Source organism: Falco naumanni, chromosome 2 (assembly GCF_017639655.2).
Source record: "Falco naumanni isolate bFalNau1 chromosome 2, bFalNau1.pat, whole genome shotgun sequence".
Lineage (NCBI taxonomy): Eukaryota > Metazoa > Chordata > Aves > Falconiformes > Falconidae > Falco > Falco naumanni.
Genome location: NC_054055.1, coordinates 21,526,609 through 21,538,913, shown reverse-complemented (window position 1 = coordinate 21,538,913; position 12,305 = coordinate 21,526,609). Strand labels below are relative to the sequence as shown.

The following is a 12,305-nucleotide window of genomic DNA, read 5'->3' as shown; positions in this document are numbered from 1 at the left end:
GTGGTAGTACTAACCGCAAGCAGGCCAAAGGGTCTTGGATTTCACAGCCCCCATCTGAATGAGGAAGGAAATCAATTTCAGGGAAAGCTTTCTGATTTTCATTAGGTGGGTCATTAAGGCCAGCCTGCATGGTTGCTGACAACAGTATCTGCTAGATGAATAATAAAACTTGCTCCAAACAGCCTGTAATACACTGCAAACACAAACACCAAAAGCTGTAAAAATTACACCATGCCACCCGAGAAAGAAGCAGAAAAAGTCAAAGTCACTGCCAAGGTCTAGGTCATACAATAAATGGAGATTGTTAAATGACAATCCCTCAAAGATATCCAGAAGGGTGGAGGGATGTCACCTAGGGAGGAAAACTTACAACACTCCCACCCCAGCTCACAGAAACCCTGACCAACACTGTTTCCTGATCCTAATTTTAGCATTTCAGCTCTCACCAAGGCTGAGAAAATTTTCCATGCTCCTACAGAGACCACTTCAATTTCCCATCTTTAACTGTGGTCAACCTCTAGTTCTTCAGATGATAATCACCACCATTCGATAGCCAATTTCCTGGATGTAATTCGTAAGCATGTGGAGGAAAAGAAGGTTACCAGAAGCAGTCAGCACGGATTCACCAAGGGGAAATCATGCCTGACCAACCTGATAGCCTTCTGTGATGGAATGACTGGCTGGGTACATGAGAGAGAAGAGCAGTGGATGTTGTCTACCTTGACTTCAGCAAGGCTCTTGACACTGCCTCCCATAACATCCTCACAGGTAAGCTCAGGAAGCGTGGGTTAGTGAGGTGGATTGAGAACTGGCTGAATGGCAGAGCTCAGAGAGTTGTGAACAACAGCACGGAGTCTCGCTGGACGCCTGTAGCCAGCGGTGTTCCCCAGGGGTCAGTGCTGGGTCCAGTCTTGTTCAACTCATTAATCAATGACCTGGATGAAGGGACAGAGTGTGCCCCCAGCAAAGTTGCTGATGATGCAGAACTGGGAGGAGTGGCTGATGCACCAGAAGGCTGCGCTGCCATTCAGTGAGACCTGGACAGGCTGGAGAGCTGGGCGGGGAGGGACCTCATGGCGTTCAACAAAGGCAAGTGTAGGGTCCTGCACCTCAGGAGGAACAACCCCGTGCAACAGGGCAGGTGAGGGGATGACCTGCTGGAGGGCAGCTCTGCGGAGGAGGACCCTGGGAGTTCTGGTGGGCAGCAAGTTGCCCATGAGCCAGCAGTGTGCCCTTGTGGCCAAGGTGGCCAATGGGACCCTGGGGTGTATTAGGAGGAAGATGGCCAGCAGGTCGAGTGTATACTTGAGCATACACTGTTTAATGAATGGGTCCTCTTGCAAAAGCGTCTTCCCCCTCTACTCTGCCCTGGTGAGGCTGCATCTGGAGTGCTGTGTCCAGTTCTGGGCTCCCCAGTTCAAGGGAGACAGGGAACTACTGGAGAGGGTCCAGCAAAGGGCTATGAAGATGATGAGGGGACTGGAGCATCTCCCTTATGGGGCAAGGCTGAGAGCTGGACCTGGTTAGCCCAGAAGACTGAGAAGAATCTTATCAATGCATATAAATACCTTCAGGGTGAGTGTCAGGAGGATGGGGCCAGACATTTTTCAGTGGTGCCCAGCGACAGGACAAGGGGCAACAGGCACAACCTGCAACAAAAAAGTTCCACCTGAACATGAAAAAGAGCTTCTTCACCTTGAAGGTGACGGAGCCCTGGAACAGGCTGCGCGGACAGATTGTGGAGTCTCTCCTTCTCTAGAGATATTCAAAATCTGTCTAGATGCAATCCCATGCAACTTGCTCTAGGTGAACCTGCTTTAGCAGGTAGTTGGACTAGATGATGTCCAGAGGTCTCTTTCAACCCTGACAGTTCTGTGATTCTCCATCCAAAACAAGAAAAATTCCCTTTTTCTCCAACAATCAGAAGAAACTACAGCACAACACCAGATCAATACAGTGTGACAAAAACACCCAACACTGAGTAACAACTAAGCTGCTCTAATGGCTACCTGCCACTGAAGAGCAGGGCTCCGTTCCATTCTCTCCACACTCCCCCTCACGTGTTCCCACCACCTTCCCTGCACAGGCCTGTCCCTGCAGTCCGGCCTCAGGGGAAGTCAAGGACCATCCTGACACAAAATGAATCCCACCACCAGCAGGGTCTAGCTTCCTGCAGATCAAATTTCCAAGCTACTCCTCTGGCAACACCATCAAGGCTACCAGTCTAAACACAAGGAAAGAGGGAAAAAATGTGCATTTTGGGAAAGAAGTGTGTAAAAAACTCCTTTCAGCAACAGAGTAACAGCTTTCTGTTAGACAAGTTCAAAAGATCTAACACCTAGCCCAGTCCTTCAGACATCAACATACTAGACCCAAAATCCGAGTAACGAGCTTTTCTTTCTAATTTGAGGACCAACTCCCATCCTATCATAGAAACCACAGAAATCATTTACCAGTTCTGATATTCAGCTATCAGAAGGGTTACTGTGGACTGTATTACCCTCACAGCTTCCATCACCCCGAAGCTCAGGGCCAGAGAGCCCTGCTTACATGACTGCTTAACTTCAATTCTTGCAGTTCTGATGCTTTTATACCAATTCTCTACCTGAAAAACACACCCATTTTTGTGAACGCTTAGACTATTTTTCTACCCTCAATATTCTGATCATTGTTACATCCACAAAGCTTTCCTGAGGAGGACAGCAGTTGAAACACAAGAAAGGGCTTCGCTTCCACCCCAACTTGCCAAATCACAACAGAGTGCTGCCTGTACCTCCACCTCTCCCAGACACAGCCATGCCAGCTGGAAATGTCATCACTTTTTGTCATTTTCACTTGCCAAAAGGCATAGAAGACAGGTCATGAAATTACCATCACTTAAATCGTTTAAGCTTCTTGTGATCAATAATCATTACAGAACAGTCAGACATGAAATTTAAAGAGCAGACTGTAGATGTCAATCTTCACTCAGAAACACCTGGGAGATAGTAACTGTTTCTGCTGGTACAGCTGCAGACAACACAAACAGATGCGCTACAGTAGCTACTACTGCTAGGAAAGTGCAGGCAGATACTTCATGTTAATGTAGGACCTCTCCGCTCCTGTGGCAGAGCAAGCTCTGAAGGAAGGACTTACAGAATATAACAATGAAGACATCTGTCTTCATCACTCGCCTTCCGCAATGGCCTGTCTCTTAAACCAAAGATGTTGCTTGCAAAAATGCGTACAAAGGTGCTTTGTCAAGTCTGAAAACCTTTTGTGAAAAGGCAGCACTCATTTCTCAGGGCTGTTAATCTCCTAATATTACTAAGAGATTTAAGTGAGTATAGTAACACTAACAAGCTTATTTCCTTCAACAGGGAGAGTCAGGGATATAACACTTCATAAAGGATTTAGAAGGGAAAGAACAAAAGGAGATGCTTAGCATTACAGCACAGAAGTAACCTGCAACAAATAAAAGCTCTATAACCCCTAACAGTGATACATTTTGTTATTAATTTCTGTCTAAGGAGAAATTTCTGTAATTTTCCACTGAAAACTGAAGTGTGAAATACTGCCAAAGCATTCCATCACCTCAGCAAATACTAGTCACTGCATCAACCCAATGGTTAGGCTTTTATGAGGAAATATCTGATCATACTTCACCAGGACAACCTGCTGATTTCACAGCTTGTTTAGAGCTCAAATACAGTGAACTCAGTGACATTGTTGCACATTGGGGTTTTTTTTACATTTTAGGTCCTCTTTTCAAACAAAATAAATCAAAACATGTAAAACAAATACAAAGGTAGAAGTCAAAATCAAAAGCATCAGACAAGATGTTTCCAAAAATAATGCCTTGCACATATCAAATCAACTTTTTCAGAAACCTAAACAAGTAAAACTAAACACAATTTGTTGTTTGTGCAATGAACTTGTTTCAAGGCATCATTTTATTTACATTGCTTAAAGAATATACTTTGTTTGACATATTTATCAACACTCAAGTTTGGTTTTTTTTAATCAATATGTGCAGCTATCAAGAGAAACTTGTAATCTACCAGTAATCCTTAAATAAAAGACAGGATTTTCTGCACAAGGAATGGTCAAATCACATCACCCTCAGAGACTGAAGAGTGTAAGGCTCGAAGTCCATGAAAAAAAATAAACAAGTAACAGAAAAGCAACCCTGAAGTGCATGTCATAGCACAGACACAAGAATAATTCAACACTTAATAATTCCTAGTTTTTATCAAAAAAAAAGCGTTCACATCTATATGAAAACTGCACATCCCTGGACTTAATCAAAACTCCTATCAGATTATTTTCTTGTTCTTAACTTGCGAACTAAAACAGTACTGTCATGAACTATCACACTCATCAAAACAAGACGCTATTTCTGGAGCTTAATAACAATTTGCATGTCAACACTTAATTATTTGATTACTGATCATTATCATAAACATTACCAGCTGCTGGGTTTTACCAATGCAGTTGGGAGGACAGACAACACAAATAAAAGAACACGTTTCCAAAATTTAAAAGAGAAATCTCTATTGATGAGCTGGCTGCTATTTTGGTTCTTCAAAAGAAGTATACATACATAACCAGCAAAACCCATGAAACAGTAAATAAATTTTTAAAAAAATAAATCAACAAGAAGCAACTTCTTCTGTTCAGCTTGTTTTACAAATAAAAGGTATTAAAGAAATTATTTCTATAACTGTTTCAAAGTCTACTATATATTTAATCTCTTGATTACTGTGGATATGGAATCTGCAAGTGAGCCAATCCCAGATTCCTCTACTGAGCCCAGTTGAGAAGAAGTACTTCTGAAGAGATAGTGAAGGTTCTCTCAGACTCTTCAATGTCCTACCAAGAACTAAAGAGCTCCCTGTTATCTTAGCCTCAGCTACATAACTGACAGAAGACGGACTAATAATTTTCAGTATTTCATATCTAAAAGCTCCTTAAGGTGAGTTGGCTGAACATCTCATCTTTCCAGAAAGAGAACTACTGAAGCACAGTCATTTCTCCAAACTTCTTGGATTATCAGAAGTGAAGACCTATGCAGCTTCCGAATTGTCTTTCCCAAAGCAAAAAGCAGGAGCTTCCAAGATTGCAACCACCAAATAACTGTCTTGACTACATTCGCCACACATGAAAGTCCCTGTGCACCTTTTTGTCTTTGCAAGCAAGACAGTCAAAATGCACTGAGATAAATCTTTGCAGTAGTTTTCTCCCAATTCTGTTCCATCACTATAGCAGCAGATAGTCTAACCATAATCAAAGTAACCTAAGTAAAGCAGAGAAAGTCAGTACACTTAAGACATTAATCTGTTCTCACTTACTGATACTATCAATAATATACATACCTTAACGAACAGACTAACATCTGTAGGAGTTCATAAACTTCAGAAATCATTATTTTCTTCAAATGAGGACTGGTTTTCCTTCCTCAGTAAGAAGCAAAGAAGCAATAAATCCCTACCAACTGATTTGCCATTTGCAACTTTTTTCCTGCATAAAACTTCAGGCAGAGTATCCCCAAGGGGAGGTTAGGTTTTTTTCATTTGTCCGTTTTCTACTTCTTTTTCTGAACAGACAGAAGAAAAGAAAGATTTTCATGCCTGCTCATGACAAAACCTGTTTTTAACTTAATTCAAAAGAGAGTTTATTAAGAAAAGTTCAAAACATAAAAACCAAACCAGAGTAGCTAAGTACAGACTGTCGCTAGATGTGTGACACAATGGGGACAACATCAATTACTTAAGCTAAATATAGAAGATTTAACCTCTCCATCAAATGCTGTTTTAAAATTGTACTATGTTACCGTATGTCTGAAATACTAGTACATATTACATATACATCTATATCCCCCCCCCCCTTTTTTTTTCCATCTCCAGCCTTTGCAAGTCACAGTGTCTCTCAACTTCAACAACGAAACAAATGTTATTCTGTCAGCAAAAAGGTGGCAGTAAGTCAGTTTCATCTCTGAAAAGCAGACAGCAGAGTTCTGACATGGCAACTACAATATCCTCATGATTCCATGTTACAAAACGCTAAAATGATTTTGCACAGAAATAACCGAGTGGCTACACAAGAAGTCTTTCAAATGTCGCCCTTTGACATATTTTAGTATTAGGTTATTTGGTCCATAAATGGAAAGAGGAAACATGCAACAAGGTTTGGGTTTGTTTTGTGGAGTTTTTTTAAGTTTCATTCCTAAATTTCTCTATTAGGCAAAACAGGGATAAAGGAAACTCTATAGCCTTCTTTGTCCCACATCAACTTGAATAGAATGTAATGCTTATTATACACTTTTGCTAACACATTCTAAAACTCTGGTACAAAAAGGGGGCTGGGAGGGAAACTACCAACCTTCAACATGTCCTCTCCTTACTTCAAATTTTAATTCTTACTGCACAGAAAAGAAACAGTTCAAGGACATCATATGATGATGAACAAGGCAGCTGCACAAGCAACAGCAATGAAAACCATCTGATCATTAATATATGTTTCAGTGCTAATCAACGCACCCAAGAGAATCCCTGAAAGTCATGGAGTCTCTTAGCTTTAGGTTACTCAGAAGTGGAACGATAACACCGTGGAAAAATAACACAGGCTAGAATGTGCACTTTCAGTAAGAGGCTGAGAAGTCATATTGCAAAAGTTTCTCAAAGGCTCTATAGGGACCAAGCACCTCAAATGGTTAAATCCTGTAGAAAACCCTGTTACTGTCTCAAGATCCCTTTCTACATGCCACCAAAAAAAAGGACTTATAAAACCATAGTGCTTAGTATTTCACAAATTATACTCCATCCAGCTTCCCTGTATTGAATTTCTCAGCACTCAGATCTGAGAATCTAAGCTAGTATCCCAACTGAAAAATGTCCAGTAATGTCCAGGGAAGCTGACAAGAGTGGATATAGGGTTAAGCCTAAAGTGAGGTATCTCCAAAATATTCCTGTATCCTCCTGCAATTTGAGGCTCAGCAGCTTTTTAATCAATAACTTTCAACATATATTTTTGCTTTTAGACTATTCTTGTCTGGGCAGAAGTGTCAGTATTTGCAACACACTACACAAGAGGCCCTACAAGTTCTCCGTGCAAAAAATCATCGGCATTCTTTTGTCTGCTCTGAGCTGGCTACCTGCAAATCCCTTAATATGACCTAGTTTTTCCACTGAAAGAAACAACAGATAGCAATTCTCTATTCCCTTCTCCATATCACTTATGATTTTACAGAACTCCCTCAAATTAACTTTTTCCAGTCTATTTTTTTTCCCATCTCAAAAACTTTATATTCTCTTTGGACAGTCTGTACCAAGATCACCTCTGACATCTTTCTTCCCACCTTCTCCAAGACTGTTCAGTTCTCCTTGAGACAATGGGACCAGAAGCGCATACACTACTTGGTATTATGCAGAAATCAGTAACATGTCCGTGTAACCATTTCCTTTGTACACTGTTCCTTTCCCAATAATTTCTAACATTTGACTAGCTTTTATCTGAGGAACTACATAGCACCTTCATAGAGCTATTTATTCCCCAGCTGTTAATCTTGAGTGGTTGAAGTCAACCCTGAGCCCACTGTTGTACACAGAAAATTAGGGTTGCCTTCCTCCAGAAAACTAGGGTTGTGCACTTGGTTTTATTTAGTAACACACAGAAGTTGTAAGTATGTTTTTAAGACTGCCATCTAGGAGTAATCTGTATTTGCAGTATTTTAAAAACATTCTGAACAATACAATGATTGTCAGTTTCTTGTTCAAATCAAAGAAAAATCAAAAAATTCAAGACAGATCCTATATACATACCTTGCAATACAGCACATCTTACTGATAAGAAATCATACCAGATTTGTTTCATTCTAAAACCTCCAAACCAGTTCTCCTAACATTCTTCCACAAGGCTGATGAACAGCAGCTAAACCTAGGACCTACAAAGCTACATTACATCAAAGACCTCTTGAGACACATCCTAACAATAAGTGGAGCCCCTATGCTCAGGATACCATGCTGTCTAGTACTAACCCAAACCGTGCCAAAATCAACCTTCATCCCTCTTCTCTGCACATCCTCTGTATGAATAAGTGCTCTCATCCCCAACTTCAACATTTTCTCTATGAAAGTAGCTTTGGCTCATTGCTGTAGCATTTCTTCAACACTACTGCAACCAAAGCTTTCTCAGCTTTACTGCCTCCTTGAACTGAGGCTTGCCTAAACATGATGAGAGGTTAAATACAAGTTCATTGCCTTTTTCCACAGATTGCAGCATATTTAGTACCACAATCCAGTTACTACAAAAACATCACAAAAGTGTTTAATGCTACATATCTCATGTCAAATCAACAGTATTTTGGAGATACTAACAAAAAAAAAGTAAAAAATATCCACAGGTATTTGGAAAGAGGAAGTTATACAAAATTTTTAAAAACATCCTCACAGAAGAACACTGCTATAGAATCATAGAATTTGGATTCGAAAAGACCTTTGCGATCATCAAATCCAACTGCTAACCCAGGACTGCCAAGCCCACCACTAAACCATGTCCCTAAGCACTGCATCTACACATTTTTTAAACACCTCTAGGGATGGTGATTCCACCACCTCTTGGGCAGCTTGTTCCAATGTTTGACCGTCCTTTCTGTAATGGAATTTTTCCTAATACCCAATTTACAGCTCCCCTGGCACAGCTTGAGGCCATCTCCTCTTGTCCTATCGCTTGTTACCTGGGAGAAGAGATCGACTCCCACCTGCCTATGACCTCCTTTTAGGTAGCTGTAGAGAGCAGTAAGATCCCCCCTGAGTCTCCTCTTCTCCAGACTAAACAAACCCAGCTCCTTCAGCTGCTCCTCAAAAGGCTTGTGCTCCAGACCCTGCGTCAGCTTCACTGCCCTTCTCTGGACACATTCCAGCACCTCAATGTCCCTCTTGACATGAGGAGCCCAAAACTGAACACAGGATTTGAGGTGAAATTTATGTTTTATTTCATGTTAAACTGTCGATGTAAATAGAAGCAAATAAGAGGAAGATGATGATTAAATAAACTACTGCAATAATGCCTGACACTAAAAAGCTTTCACAGAAAGTAACCGTTTTTCACTGATTTTAGTCAGGCTGGCAGCCTGTCACAGATGGGTGCCCCAGGATCAACACTGGATCCCACACTGCTCAACATCTTCATAGATGATATGGATGATGAGACTGAAAGTATCCTCACCAAGTTTGCTGATGACACCAAACCGGGTGGTGAGGTAGATACATTAGACGGGCAAGACATCTCACACAGACACCTGGAGAGGCTGGAAGAGCAGGCTAGAATTGTATGAAATTTAATAAAATAAGTGCAAGGTCCTACACCTGGGACAACATAACCCAAGAGCCTAGTACAGGTTCAGATCTGTGCAGCTGGGGAGCAGCCTTGCTGAAAGGGACCCAGGGGTCCTGGTGGATAACAAGCGGCACAGGGGTCAGCAGTGCGCTGCTGCAGCAACCAAGGCAAATCCAACCCTGGGCTGCATCCGCAGCGTCATCGCTAGCAGACAGAGACACGAACATCCCACTCAGCACTTGTCAAGCCACACTCATCAAGCCTTGCGTCCAGTGCCAGCCCCCACTATTCAAGAAAGATGCAGACAGACTGGCAAGTGTCCAAAGGAGAGCCATGAAGATGATCAACGGGCTGGAGACCCTGCTCTAGGAAGAAAGGCTGAAGTTTGATCTTTTTCCCCTGGAGAAGAGACATCTAAGGGAGGACCTCATCACAGTATTTCAGTATTTAAAGGACACCTATAAAGAGGATGGAGGCTCTCTCTTTACAAGGAGTGGGCCACATGGAGAGGACACAAGGTGGAATCCTCATCACTGCAGATTTTCAAGATGCGATTAAACAGAGCACTAGATTATCTCATCTAGGCTCCCATTCCCATAAAGGATTGGACCAGGTGATCCTTCAAGGTCCTTCCAAGCAGGGCTGTTCTATGATTCAAAGAGAGTGGCATTGCCCCAAATAGTTTGCTGTACAAGGGGCACCAACTGTGAAGAAAAGGTAAAGTAGGATAATGGTGTCCTACATAAGTTTCGCTTCCAGTTAAACGTATTTTCTGAACATCCAAGAGGTTGAACTAAGCAAAGAAGCACTCTTAAACATATCATATAGAAGTTCAAATAGAGCAAAAGCCATCTTAACAGCAACAGCAAACCTTTGCAGGGTAGTATGATTCACTGTTATCAAGCTGAAGGAATTTCCCACCAACTGCTTGAAAAAAAGGGGGAAGCAGACAGTGCAGCAGGATCACCCCATCTTATCAAGTCACTGAAGGGAACTTCTATTGCCCAGAAAAGATTCCACAACTGTGCAAGGGAGACACCCACACAACACATTACCTGAAATCCTCTTTCTGTCTTCCTACTTTGCCTTGAGACAAAAAATCACTACCATGTAAGCCTCAGCTATTCAGGCTATTTTCCTACTACTTTTATCTTTGCCCAGCAAGATTTCGTTGCTGCTTACTTTGGCCTTCCCTCTCTCAAAAGCCCATCATCACAGCCTCATACTTTTTCCATACCCTGTCTACCTAGTCTTCCTCCTACATTTTTCTTTCCATACAGTTATCCCCCACTTCACTTTTAAACTTCAAAACAAGTCATGTCATCTAACTGATGTACCATTTACTACCTTATCATTCACTCCACATAAAAGTCACAACAAGAATCAGCAGCTTACTGCACAAGTACCAAATATGGCTGATAGGCTGATTTTAAGTACAGTGCATCAGGATTACCACACATCTCCAAGTCGCAACAACTCTACCAAAGTATCTGTGAGTGGGAGCCTCCTAATTCTTGGCTAACACTACAGCAACATATAAACAAGTAACTAACATCCTGGTTCCATGAAAACAGGCTGTCCCACTGCTGCTCAAGTTATTACTACTTCATGACCAGAGTGTTCTAATGGAGGAATACTGACTCTAGGAAAGACAAGCCGGGAAGACAAGGAGGAAGTGTTGCCTTTTATGTCTCATCTAAGGAAAGGCTGTGAGCTGGGATGGTTTAGCCCAAAGAAGAGAAGGCTGAGCAGTGGGGGTGGTGTCTTATTAAGGTATACAAATATCTGAAGAGAGAGTGTAAAGAAGACAAACCCTGGCTCTTTCCAAAGGTGGAAGCACAGAAACACGTAATAAGCAAAATACGAGCGCATCAATACCACTACAAGTGGCAAAACTCAGGTGGCTGTCACTCAAAACTACGTTCCCAGAAGGGGCTCCCCCCGGAGCGTCCCCCTCCTCCAGCTGCCACCGTCAGGGAGAGGCCTGCGGGCAGGAGGCCGCGGCTAGGGCCGCCCTCAGGAGCGCCCCAGCACCCGGTCTGGAGGAGGGACGGAGCTACGTGGTCCCCACGGAAAGGCCGAGCCGGGCCCCCCCACCTGCGCCAGCAGAACCTCCCGCTGCCGCTGCCGCTGCTCCTTGCGCGCCGCCAAGCTCCGTTCGCTCTCAAACCCGGACGCCATCGCCGGTCCCCGCCGGAAACCAACTGCCGCGCAGCAGCCCCGCCATACGGCGAGGCCGTGACGCTGTCGTAAACGGCGTCCCAGGCAACGGCGAGAGGAGCGGGGCGGGGCGGGGCAGGGCGGGGCGAGGCGGGGCGGGGCGACACAGAGTCCTCCGCGGCGGGCCGCGGCCCCGGGGCGGGGCAGAGTCCGCCTCCCGCGCACGGAGCGGGGCCCCCCCAGCCCGTCTGCTCCCGCGGCGTCCGGCCGCAGCGCTCCCGCTCTCACGCCAGTCCCCCCGACACCTCTCACAGCGCCAGAACCCCAGCCAGCGTGCGGAGGGCTTCCCGCCGCCGCCCCGGCCGAGGTCGGCCAAACATCCCGCCGTGGCACAAGCACTTGGCGGATGCCAGTGCTGCGTGGCTGACAGCACCGCCGAGTCCTGGGAGGGGGACGCTGGCCTCCACGCTCGCCGTCCCGCCAGGCCAAAATCACCTCGTGAGAGCCCTGAACTGGGGTCACCTCATGTGAACCCTCAACTGGGATGACATCGTCCAAACCCTCAACTGGGATCACCTCGTGCAAGCACCGGGCCGCGCTGTCAACAAGAAGTCAGGAGTGGAAGCACAGCCAAACCAATGCTGACATGCCCCAGTGCCACACAGCACCCAGTGTTGCCACCACCCATCTGCAGATGGGTCTCTCAGCTGCTTTCGGCCCCGTTTGCAGCTGGTTCTGTGCATATCTGCTAGCCCGTGGCTTCTGGAACAGCAGGGTGCTATCTGCTCAGGATGAGCCTGGATGGGAGACTGTAGAGGAATTATAGAGGA

General features: G+C 44.2%; 1 protein-coding gene across 1 annotated transcript in view; it reads right to left on the bottom strand.

Moving 5' to 3' along the window:
• Positions 1-11,556, bottom strand: part of CWF19L2 (CWF19 like cell cycle control factor 2) — an 84,251-nt gene extending 72,695 nt beyond the window's left edge. Inside the window, exon 1 of the mRNA XM_040583967.1 lies at positions 11,413-11,556. Within this exon, the coding sequence (XP_040439901.1) occupies positions 11,413-11,496 (84 nt within the window). The 5' untranslated portion in view covers positions 11,497-11,556. The remainder of the gene's footprint in view (positions 1-11,412) is intronic.
• Positions 11,557-12,305: the final 749 nt, after the last annotated feature.